Here is a 12,782-nt window from a genome sequence, read left to right on the forward strand (position 1 = left end):
TCCACAACTGAACCTAGTCTCGCACTTCCTTCTCTGACTGAAACTGACATCCACGCACATTTTTCTTAAAGTCACCAAAGATGTAAAAATCATACCATCAAAGATCAGGTTTGTATGGAAGACATTGCAACCAATCACTGAAGTGTCGTTCTCGTCAGATTGGCAGTATGGCAGTGGACACTATCATGCAACAGGATGATTCTGCCAGACAGCTTGAGCGCAAACAGCAAAGCCAACAATGGAAACATCCCACATCTCCCCCGCAACAGAAATCTGAAGCTTTTGACACAAGTTCCGGTAAGGCCAAGAAGACCTTCTGCAACTGCAGGGGCCCTCTGCTCATCATGTTCCTGGAGTGTGAAACCACAATCATTGTGCAGTGCTACAAAACACTGTGCAGGAATTGCAACACACCACAGTCAAAATGCCCATGAATGCTGTCAGACAGAATCATCCTGTTACATGATAATGCTTACTCCCACACTGCCAATCATACAAGGGCTACACTTCAGTGACTTGTTTGACAAACACTGCAACATCTACCTTGCAGTCCATATTGATTATTGTGTGATTTTCGCATCATTGGTGACCTGAGGAAAGATGTGCTTGGATGTCAGTTTTAGCTGGACAAGGAAGTGCAAGAGTGGATGCAGGTGTGGATCCGGCAGCAGCCAACTGCATTTTACGAAACAGGAATTGATCATCTCGTCTCCCAGTGGGGTAAATGTATTATTGCATGTGGTGATTACTGTTGAATGGAACCATTTCATGGTCCCGTTGTGGCAGGTGTTCAGTTTTCATTTGACTGTCCTTTATATGTTTATCAAAGGGAAAAATCCACCTGAGAAAACTCTACAATTACACGGAGGTAATGGCGCACCACTGTTTCCCGTCTGGAGGCAGAATTCAAAATAATGTGAATAGGCACATATAGAAGTAGAAAAATTATCCTGGCTTTCAGAAATATTGGCTCATTCCTCAGGCAGGAAAGAGGGGGGGGGGGGTGTAAGGTGGGGAAAATTAGGAAAGAGGAGCAGTCCACTTGTTGGACCCAAAGTTGAGATGAAGCCACCTATAGTAAGGGGGTGGGGTGACGAAAACCTGAGCTCTGAACAATCACCCTTTTTTCCCACCTTCTGCAACCCATCCCTGTTTCCTTCCTCAGAAAGGAACTTTTATAAGTGTTTATAAGTAGTAACTGCAGTTTTACCTTTTAAGGTAGTACTGACCAGCTAATACTCCCCTTGTAATTCTGTTGTTAAATACTTTTAATGTTTAATTGTGTATTATCTATTGATATCCCTGTACATGTTTTAGGAGGTCTGGATATATTCAGACTGATGTTTAATTATGTGTTTAGTTATATATGTTCTTGTGATATCACTGTACACATTTCAGGAGGTCTGGATAAATTCAGACAAGAATATGGATGTTCTGATGATTACGAAATGCATGATGTATTCTGGGTGTGTCACAGGATTTTTACTGAGAGGTTAGTAGATTTACAAATAGCATTCAAACTTATAATAAAATTGTATTGGCAGTAGTGTGCATTAAATACAACAGTTATTGTAAAACATTTTACAACAAAGTGTCCTTCAAAACTAGTTCCTATTGTTTAGTTTGTTCTAAGAGTTACTGGAGTGCTGTGCCTGCATACATGATGGCCGTCTCAGAAGTATCCGACCTAACAAAGAAAAAACAAAAATTTTGGGTGAATTGTTCATTTCTTTACGGATTTTTCATTTGTTACACCTTTCCCAATGATGATCAATAGCTTTGATACGCTGTTCATAGTAAGAACTGTTGAGCTCTGCAAAATAGTGATCAACTGCGGACTCCACCTTTTCATTTTTGGCAAGTCTTTTGCCACCAAGACATTTCTTGAAGTTTGGAAATGGAAAACAATCAGAGGGGCTAAATCTGGCAAATAGGATAAATCAGGAAGTAATTCAAATTTTACTCATGGATTTTGGCCATGATAATAATGAGTGTGTGAACTGGTGCACTGTTGTGATGAAACAAAACTTTCTTTTATGCTAGGTGTTACCATTTTTGCTGGATTCCATCACAACACTACAATAAGATCACATTATAATCAGTACTTTCCGTTTTTGAAGATAATCAGTGAAAATTATCCTCTGCGCATCCCAAAAAATCTGATGCTATGATTTTGCATGCAAATGGAACTGTCTTCACCTTCTTTGTAGCCAATTCTTTCAGTTCACTGTTCTGTCTGTTCCTTCTTCACAGGTGTGAAGTGGTGGATGCTTGTATCATTCATAGTTATGAATTGAAGCAAAAACTTAGCTTTATTGGAGTGATATGTCACCAATCAATCACCTGAAACGTAGTTATAGGAATAACCAAATGAAAACAGTTGATTCATTTGGTTGCTGGAAAACAATTGACTCATTCAGTTTTAGTTATACATATTGGTCGAATTAATCATTCATTCTTTTAAGTGAAAGTAGTCTGTGGGAGTAATCAAATGAAAACAATCATTCAGTTCGTTGGACTACTCATTCCTTCTTTTGAATGAAACTAGTATGTAGGATCAACTGAAAGAAAACAATCATGTCAAGTCGGTTGTAGTTATTACCTGTTGGTTGGATTATTATTCATTTTTTCTTTTTGAGTGAAAGCAGTCATTAGGAGCAATCAAATGAAAAGTTAAGGCACCATTATAACTTAACATATTGACTGAATTATTCATTATTTCTTTTCAACTGAAAACAGTTAGTAGTTTTTCCATCGGTTGAACCATGTACAGTGTGTAAACTTTTAGATGGCAGACCTCTCCCTAGTCCTGAATCGGTAGAAGTCGGTAAACGTCGGGAGGCTTCGGTAGGCACGCAGTTGCAACTGCTGCCAACATTACGTAGCTGACTGTGTTGTACAAGGTAGCCATTGTCGTGTGCTTCGTTATTGTTTCGCGCTGTACTGTTCTGCGTGTTTTTATCGTGCAGTTGTGCTAAACATTATCAAAATGAGTGAAGAGGCAGTTGCGGGCCCATCTCTGGAGTCGCCAACAACCCCTACCGGTAGGCCTACAGTTAGAAGGAAACCAGTATTACGTAGCGATGCTCGCAAAATTATATTGCGTGTGATTGAATACTGCGAAAGGGAAAGGGAGCAGAAGAAATTGCTTCCATTACTCTTTTCGGGCATACGGAGAACAACTCACCAAAGTTTCATTGCAATCGGATGAATGGTTTGTGAGCGCATAGTAGACAAACATACATACATTCATTTTTATATATATATAGATTTTAATATACATGACAGTTTCAGTTTCGTTTACGAACGACATTTAAAGCGAGTTTTTACGTCTGCTTTCGTGTAAGCATAACGTGCAATTTGTAGTGCCAGCACTGCAACTGGTAGGCGTGCCTTGTCGTCGTCCCCCCCCCCCCCCCCCCCCCCCCAACAGCTCCTCTCCCCTCGCCAACCAATGCTTGCTTCCTCCTCTCCCCGCACTCCCCTCACAACTCTGCCGTCTTACAGTTAACACACTGTACTCATTCTTTTAACTGAAAATGCTCTTCAGTGTTTCAGGTGACCAAGCTATCCATTCATTCTTCTGAGTGAGTGAAACCAGGCTGCAATACTTTAATTAGCTGAATTAAAGCAGTGCTACATTATACTGACTGAGGGTGGTCCTAAGTGAAGACGTATTTCAGGGATATGCCAAAGTTAACATAAGCAGAATACATGTTCCTTTAATTATGAACTGAATGGAGTGATTTTTCTTTTCATCATGTAAAACTGAGTCATATACTACTCTGGATAAAATTGTTCCAGGTGCCACTAACGCGTGACTAATTAATCTGAGGTATCAATGGGTAGGTTTGCCTCACTTAAATTGCCAACCTTAGATGAAAACCTCGAAAATCCTGGATGTGTGGGTCAAGTCAAAGTATTTTCCCAGACACAAACAGTCTGTAGACAATAATTTGACTGATGGCCTCGATGTTCTGCAGGGACCAGGGACACGTTCTCAGATTTACAGATAGTGTCATAGCTATTAAAAATTCGCAAGCACAAATTTTAAGGACTATCTGTATGGCGTTAGGAATCTGTGTGGGGTTAGGCGAGATTATTTAATATTTATTAGTCTATTTTAGAATCATGTTATATTAAAAAGTTTTTTATTTAAATAGTTATTGTCTGCTTTTTAGTCTTGTGTGTGTGAAATTTTTCAGTTGCTTTCAAACATTTTGATGAGATTACAGCAGGGCACGTGGTAAACTTAATGTTTATTTCAGTTTCCCTTCAAATGAGTCAACCAGTATATTGCTTCCTCATAGGCCAATCTCACAAGAAGACTGTGAATGTGAAATTAGAGAGAATTGAGCTGACAGGGAAGCTTAGCAGCATTTGTTCTTAAGTGCGAAACATCCATGACTGGAACGAGAAAACAGGGAAATAGCAGTGGTACACCAAGTATCTACTCTCCGTCACACATCAGAAAAGAAAGCAAGTTACTTTTATTGTCATCCAGTTCTGAGTTAAGTTAGTTTCAAGTTTGTAGGTTATCGGAAAGTTAGTTTAAAATCGGTTGCAAAATTTTTACTGAACAGACACAGCAGACAGGAAAACAAAGTACCCTACACCACACACCAGACTTTAAAGTACGTTAATATTACAGTATTATCCAGTTCTGAACTATGTTGAAAATTTGAAGTCTCTAGCTTATCGGGAAACTAGTTTAAAACCAATTGCAAAATTTGTACCGGGGGGGGGGGGGGGGGGGGGCGCACACGCGCGCACACACACACACACACACACACACACACACACACACACACACACACACACACACAGAGACCAGAAACTGACCTAATAAAAACATGTTAAAAAGTGATTGTTCATTTATATATAAACACAAATTTACAGTGCAGCTCCAGATATTACATTTTTAAAACCAAGCAAAAATCAATATTTAATGTCACAGTGAAAATTCGTATTTCAGTAAGTAAATACATACATTTCAAATGTGCTTTATTTTTAGAGATATACTTTTTATTCAGTTCTCCTTGAAATAATATACTGTATTTGTCTCTAAAAAAAAAGTTGTCAACCCTAATCATATTTCATGTACAACTGAAGAGGCTGAAAAAGAATATAAATGAAAATCAGTCAAACCTGGTGAGTGAGTGAACACATCATATAATGGCCAAAACTGATGAAGAATGGTTTCAGTTGATGGTCTGTCATTGAGTGGACCCACTCAAACCTGGTGAGTGAGTGAAAACATTCATATAGCTGACATGGGCACTGAGACTAGTTTCATTCGGTTCTTTCATTCGACTGACTGAATGAAATTGTCCCATCACTACTAAAACATTCTCGTGACACTTTTGTGTTCTATTGTGAATCAACCTGGCATCCATCTTGTGCACATCTTTTTCATGTCCAAATTTTCAGTCAGTATGTGATGTACAACACTTTTTGAAATGCTTATGATGTCTACTAACTTGTGCACTTTCAGTCAATGGTCACCTGCTATCATTTTGTGGATTTTCGTCACAATTTCCACCGTGGTCATCTCATTTGGTAGACTACTGTACTGTTTGTCCTAACAGCTTATATGGCCTCGCTTAAACTTTACGTTTTACTGTTACTATTGCAAATGAAGGAGCAGACTTCCACTGACTAGAATCTTGCTCAGCCTTAATGTTAGTTGGACCAAGACCTTTCAGATGAAAGTATTGTATCACATAATGATGACCACTTTTACAAATTCACTGAGAATGTTCGCTATTGACACCTGCAAAACAAATATTAAACAACATAGCATAGTCAAACTTCAAATTTAAGTTGTTTTTTTACAGTCCTAACACAAGGAGTCTCACGTCAAATTATCAATAGCCTTCAGATATGTTGGAGAATCAAACTGTATTTGATAACATTCCCATATCCTGACAATTGAAAAATAAACTTGTGAATGGAACAGCTTAGTGCCTTGAGTGTGGAAGCTGAAGGAGAGGAGGAAGAACTGCCTGACTGCTGTTCTTAGGAAATATGACAATTTAGCCTTTTTTTCTTAAAATATCCCCTACTTATGTGTCTGTTAGATGTTACTTAAGACTGGAATTCAGGAGAGTAAGAGGAATGAAGCCAAAGCTCTGAATGACAGGATTTTAGGTATTTTTATATGAGTAAGTGATTTTAAAATGTAAAGTTAGAGAGGAATAAATTTAAGTTAGATTTCATTAAGAGAGCTAACACCAAATAGGAGAAACGGAAATTGTTGACATTCAGTTGTACACAAAATGGCAAGACAGAAACAAAAATTGAATGTGTAGTTTGCTTAAAGCAATGAAATTTGAAGGAGACATACAATATTTCCTTGAGAAGGACTGAAATATATTGAATTCCATTATTTCTGTGAGCAGAAGACAATGGAAGACAAAAATATGTAAGAGCTTTTGGCAAGTACTGCCCTACATAAATGTGATGCAGTTTATTAATCCTGTAACAAAAATCTTGGTGACTTCAGAGAAATGCATGTTATAAAATTTGACTGTTAATAAATAGTTCACATCTTATTGAAAAAAGTGATTGTTGAGCTCTTTGAATGGTTCTCCAGTTCTATTAGTAGTAAATTTTTCATTTGCAATTATTGGCATTTTATCTTTGTGGCTTTTTTGAACATGAGGAAGTTTTTTTTAAAAAAATGTGTGTTTAATTTGGCATTTACAGTGGTTGATTATGTCGTTAAATAAAAATTGAAGAGCATTAAAAAATTGTGTCTAACTCAAAAGTAAAATTCAATTGTTTACAGACTTCCAAGTTCCCCAAATAAATTATGTTTAACCATAGCACAACTACAAAAAATTAGTCATTAAAAAGACCTTCCTTAGAAACAAATACTGGTGTTTCGAAATGAGATATACGTATTTTCAGCTGTTGGAACATTATAATCTTCAAAGCAACAAGCTGTACATGAACTTCATGCCTGCCTATGATGAACTTCGTTCAAGTCTTTGTAAGAAGAAGTGTGATAACCCTTACAAGTCTCCATATTGGATATTGCTCTTAGACTGTCACTTACCTTATCCACTGAGAAGATAGTGTGGAATGCTTTACCTGTGGTGTATCACTCATTATAAACATCATCATAACTCTTTTTATATGGTGGCAAGATTGACCCTTTCCATTGCCAGAATCATTTACCCTCAATTTTGGTCAGTGATGACAGTTTTAAATGAGTTCTAAAATGTTGTGTTTTGTTTCCTATCCTTTCAAACACTGACACAAAGTTTTCAAAATGAACTGTAGTTTATTTCAGTATGTATCAGTATTGCCGTGGACTAAAAATTAAATGAAGGTGGTAATGCCTGAAAACACAATAAATAAAACAGTATTTGATTTCAGAGATTAGGGAAAAGAAAGGCAGTACGTACATCTTTGAAATAGGATTGATAATAACACCAACTCTAATTAAAAGACAATTATAGCTGAGGAAGCAAAGTGATTGCTGCAGCTGAGTCGCAAGATGTAATCTTTTATTTGTGTGTTATGCCGCCCCTTGATGAGTAGATTTTTTTTATCTATACAGTTACCTATTTTTGTGAAGTTAATTGGATAGAGCTGTGATGTACTACAAAAAGTCGGCAAGATCTGATACTCAGTCTGCTGGCTATAGGCTGTCAAGTGCTAGTTTATATTTACTGTGTTACCTAAATTCTGGAACTTCAGAGAATGTGATGTGATCCTTTTCCTCAACTGATAATATCTGTAGCAAGGATACTGGAATGTGACATCACTATTTCACACAAATTGCTTAGACAAAAATTTGAACGTATCTCAGGGTAGTCATTTCATCCTATACTTTCAGCAGTCAACGACCCAATATATTTCTTTCTTTTTTATTATATTGTAATTTATTATATTATAAACACAAAGTCAAATAGGGGTAATGCAGGAGTAGCTTTAATAATGAATAGGAAAATAGGAATGCGGGTAAGCTACTACAAACAGCATAGTGAACGCATTATTGTGCCCAAGATAGATACGAAGCCCACACCTACTACAGTAGTACAAGTTTATATGCCAACTAGCTCTGCAGATGACGAAGAAATTGAAGAAATGTATGATGAAATAAAAGAAATTATTCAGATAGTGAAGGGAGACGAAAATTTAATAGTCATGGGTGACTGGAATTCGAGTGTAGGAAAAGGGAGAGAAGGAAACGTAGTAGGTGAATATGGATTGGGGCTAAGAAATGAAAGAGGAAGCCACCTGGTAGAATTTTGCACAGAGCACAACTTAAGCATAGCTAACACTTGGTTTAAGAATCATGATAGAAGGTTGTATACATGGAAGTACCCTGGAGATACTAAAAGGTATCAGATAGATTATATAATGGTAAGACAGAGATTTAGGACCAGGTTTTAAATTGTAAGACATTTCCAGGGGCAGATGTGGCCTCTGACCACAATCTATTGGTTATGACCTGTAGATTAAAACTGAAGAAACTGCAAAAAGGTGGAAATTTAAGGAGATGGGACCTGGATAAACTGAAAGAACCAAAGGTTGTACAGAGTTTCAGAGAGAGCACAAGGGAACAATTGACAGGAATGGGGGAAAGAAATACAGTAGAAGAAGAATGGGTAGCTTTGAGGGATGAAGTAGTGAAGGCAGCAGAGGATCAAGTAGGTAAAAAGACGGGGGCTAGTAGAAATCCTTGGGTAACAGAAGAAATATTGAATTTAATTGATGAAAGGAGAAAATATAAAAATGCAGTTAATGAAGCAGGCAAAAAGGAATACAAACGTCTCAAAAATGAGATCGACAGGAAGTGCAAAATGGCTAAGCAGGGATGGCTAGAGGACAAATGTAAGGATGTAGATGCTTATCTCACTAGGGGTAAGATAGATACTGCCTACAGGAAAATTAAAGAGACCTTTGGAGATAAGAGAACCACTTGTATGAACATCAAGAGCTCAAATGGAAACCCAGTTCTAAGCAAAGAAGGGAAAGCAGAAAGGTGGAAGGAGTATATAGAGGGTCTATACAAGGACAATATTATGGAAATGGAAGAGGATGTAGATGAAGATGAAATGGGAGATACGATACTGCGTGAAGAGTTTGACAGAGCACTGAAAGACCTGAGTCAAAACAAGCCCCCCGGAGTAGACAACATTCCATTGGAACTACTGACGGCCTTGGGAGAGCCAGTCCTGACAAAACTCTACCATCTGGTGAGCAAGATGTATGAAACAGGTGAAATACCCTCAGACCGGGGGGAGTCATTCCAGATATGGAAAGGGTCCTTCCGGATGCCATGAAGGGTACATGGTGCACTCATCTGCAGGTGGTCACTCATGTCGGCACCAATGATGTGTGTCGCTATGGATCGGAGGAAATCCTCTCTGGCTTCCAGCGGCGATCTGATTTGGTAAAGACTGCCAGTCTCGCTAGCGGGATGAAAGCAGAGCTCACCATCTGCAGCATCGTCGACAGGACTGACTGCGGACCTTTGGTACAGAGCCGAGTGGAGGGTCTGAATCAGAGGCTGAGACGGTTCTGCGACCGTGTGGGCTGCAGATTCCTCGACTTGCGCCATAGGGTGGTGGGGTTTCGGGTTCCGCTGGATAGGTCAGGAGTCCACTACACGCAACAAGCGGCTACACGGGTAGCAGGGGTTGTGTGGCGTGGGCTGGGCGGTTTTTTAGGTTAGATGGCCTCGGGCAAGTACAGAAAGGGCAACAGCCTCAACGGGTGCGGGGCAAAGTCAGGACATGCGGGGACCAAGCAGCAATCGGTATTGTAATTGTAAACTGTCGAAGCTGCGTTGGTAAAGTACCGGAACTTCAAGCGCTGATAGAAAGCACCGAAGCTGAAATCGTTATAGGTACAGAAAGCTGGCTGAAGCCAGAGATAAATTCTGGCGAAATTTTTACAAAGGTACAGACGGTGTTTAGAAAGGATAGATTGCATGCAACCGGTGGTGGAGTGTTCGTCGCTGTTAGTAGTAGTTTATCCTGTAGTGAAGTAGAAGTGGATAGTTCCTGTGAATTATTATGGGTGGAGGTTACACTCAACAACCGAGCTAGGTTAATAATTGGCTCCTTTTACCGACCCCCCGACTCAGCAGCATTAGTGGCAGAACAACTGAGAGAAAATTTGGAATACATTTCACATAAATTTTCTCAGCATGTTATAGTCTTAGGTGGAGATTTCAATTTACCAGATATAGACTGGGACACTCAGATGTTTAGGACGGGTGGTAGGGACAGAGCATCGAGTGACATTATACTGAGTGCACTATCCGAAAATTACCTCGAGCTATACTGAGTGCACTATCCGAAAATTACCTCGAGCAATTAAACAGAGAACCAACTCGTGGAGATAACATCTTGGACCTACTGATAACAAACAGACCCGAACTTTTCGACTCTGTAAGTGCAGAACAGGGAATCAGTGATCATAAGGCTGTTGCAGCATCCCTGAATATGGAAGTTAATAGGAATATAAAAAAAGGGAGGATGGTTTATCTGTTTAGCAAGAGTAATAGAAGGCAGATTTCAGACTACCTAACAGATCAAAACGAAAATTTCTGTTCCAACACTGACAATCTGGAGTGTTTATGGAAAAAGTTCAAGGCAATCGTGAAATGCATTTTAGACAGGTACGTGCCGAGTAAAACTGTGAGGGACGGGAAAAACCCACCGAGGTACAACAACAAAGTTAGGAAACTACTGCGAAAGCAAAGAGAGCTTCACTCCAAGTTTAAACGCAGCCAGAACCTCTCAGACAAACAGAAGCTAAACGATGTCAAAGTCAGCGTAAGGAGGGCTATGCATGAAGCGTTTAGTGGATTCGAAAGTAAAATACTAGGTACCGACTTGACAGAAAACCCTAGGAAGTTCTGGTCTTACGTTAAATCAGTAAGTGGCTCGAAACAGCATGTCCAGACACTCCGGGATGATGATGGCATTGAAACAGGGGATGACAAGCGTAAAGCTGAAATACTAAACACCTTTTTCCAAAGCTGTTTCACAGAGGAAGACCGCACTGCAGTTCCTTCTCTAAATCCTCGCACAAACGAAAAAATGGCTGACATCGAAATAAGTGTCCAAGGAATAGAAAAGCAACTGGAATCACTCAACAGAGGAAAGTCCACTGGACCTGACGGGATACCAATTCAATTCTACACAGAGTACGCGAAAGAACTTGCCCCCCTTCTAACAGTCGTGTACCGCAAGTCTCTAGAGGAATGGAAGGTTCCAAATGATTGGAAAAGAGCACAGGTAGTCCCAGTCTTCAAGAAGGGTCGTCGAGCAGATGCGCAAAACTATAGACCTATATCTCTGACGTCGATCTGTTGTAGAATTTTAGAACATGTTTTTTGCTCGAGTATCATGTCGTTTTTGGAAACTCAGAATCTGCTATGTAGGAATCAACATGGATTCCGGAAACAGCAATCGTGTGAGACCCAACTCACTTTATTTGTTCATGAGACCCAGAAAATATTAGATACAGGCTCCCAAGTAGATGCTATTTTTCTTGACTTCCGGAAGGCGTTCGATACAGTTCCGCACTGTCGCCTGATAAACAAAGTAAGAGCCTACGGAATATCAGACCAGCTGTGTGGCTGGATTGAAGAGTTTTTAGCAAACAGAACACAGCATGTTGTTATCAACGGAGAGACGTCTACAGACGTTAAAGTAACCTCTGGCGTGCCACAGGGGAGTGTTATGGGACCATTGCTTTTCACAATATATATAAATGACCTAGTAGATAGTGTCGGAAGTCCCATGCGGCTTTTCGCGGATGATGCTGTAGTATACAGAGAAGTTGCAGCATTAGAAAATTGTTGCGAAATGCAGGAAGATCTGCAGCGGATAGGCACTTGGTGCAGGGAGTGGCAACTGACCCTTAACATAGACAAATGTAGTGTATTGAGAATACATAGAAAGAAGGATCCTTTATTGTATGATTATATGATAGCGGAACAAACACTGGTAGCAGTTACTTCGGTAAAATATCTGGGAGTATGCGTGCGGAACAATTTGAAGTGGAATGATCATATAAAATTAATTGTTGGTAAGGCGGGTAACAGGTTGAGATTCATTGGGAGAGTCCTTAGAAAATGTAGTCCATCAACAAAGGAGGTGGCTTACAAAACACTCGTTCGACCTATACTTGAGTATTGCTCATCAGTGTGGGATCCGCACCAGATCGGGTTGACGGAGGAGATAGAGAAGATCCAAAGAAGAGTGGCACGTTTCGTCGCAGAATTATTTGGTAACCGTGATAGCGTTACAGAGATGTTTAACAAACTCAAGTGGCAGACTCTGCAACAGAGGCGCTCTGCATCGCGGTGTAGCTTGCTCGCCAGGTTTCGAGAGGGTGCGTTTCTGGATGAGGTATCGAATATATTGCTTCCCCCTACTTATACCTCCCGAGGAGATCACGAATGTAAAATTAGAGAGATTAGAGTGCGCACGGAGGCTTTCAGACAGTCGTTCTTCCCGCGAACCATACGTGACTGGAACAGGAAAGGGAGGTAATGACAGTGGCACGTAAAGTGCCCTCCGCCACACACCGTTGGGTGGCTTGCGGAGTATAAATGTAGATGTAGATGTAGATGTAGACTTCAAGAAGAATATAATAATTCCAATCCCAAAGAAAGCAGGTGTTGACAGATGTGAAAATTACCGAACAATCAGTTTAATAAGCCACAGCTGCAAAATACTAACATGAATTCTTTACAGACGAATGGAAAAACTAGTAGAAGCCGATCTCGGGGAAGATCAGTTTGGATT

General features: G+C 39.8%; 1 protein-coding gene across 1 annotated transcript in view; it reads left to right on the forward strand.

Annotated features, from left to right (window-relative positions):
- LOC126175038 (ATP-dependent DNA helicase 2 subunit 1) overlaps positions 1-12,782 on the forward strand; it is a 165,911-nt gene that overhangs the window by 20,504 nt on the left and 132,625 nt on the right. The window contains exon 3 of the mRNA XM_049921540.1: positions 1,399-1,492. Coding sequence (XP_049777497.1) covers positions 1,399-1,492 — 94 coding nt within the window. The remainder of the gene's footprint in view (positions 1-1,398; positions 1,493-12,782) is intronic.

The sequence above is a fragment of the Schistocerca cancellata genome, chromosome 3, assembly GCF_023864275.1.
Source record: "Schistocerca cancellata isolate TAMUIC-IGC-003103 chromosome 3, iqSchCanc2.1, whole genome shotgun sequence".
Lineage (NCBI taxonomy): Eukaryota > Metazoa > Arthropoda > Insecta > Orthoptera > Acrididae > Schistocerca > Schistocerca cancellata.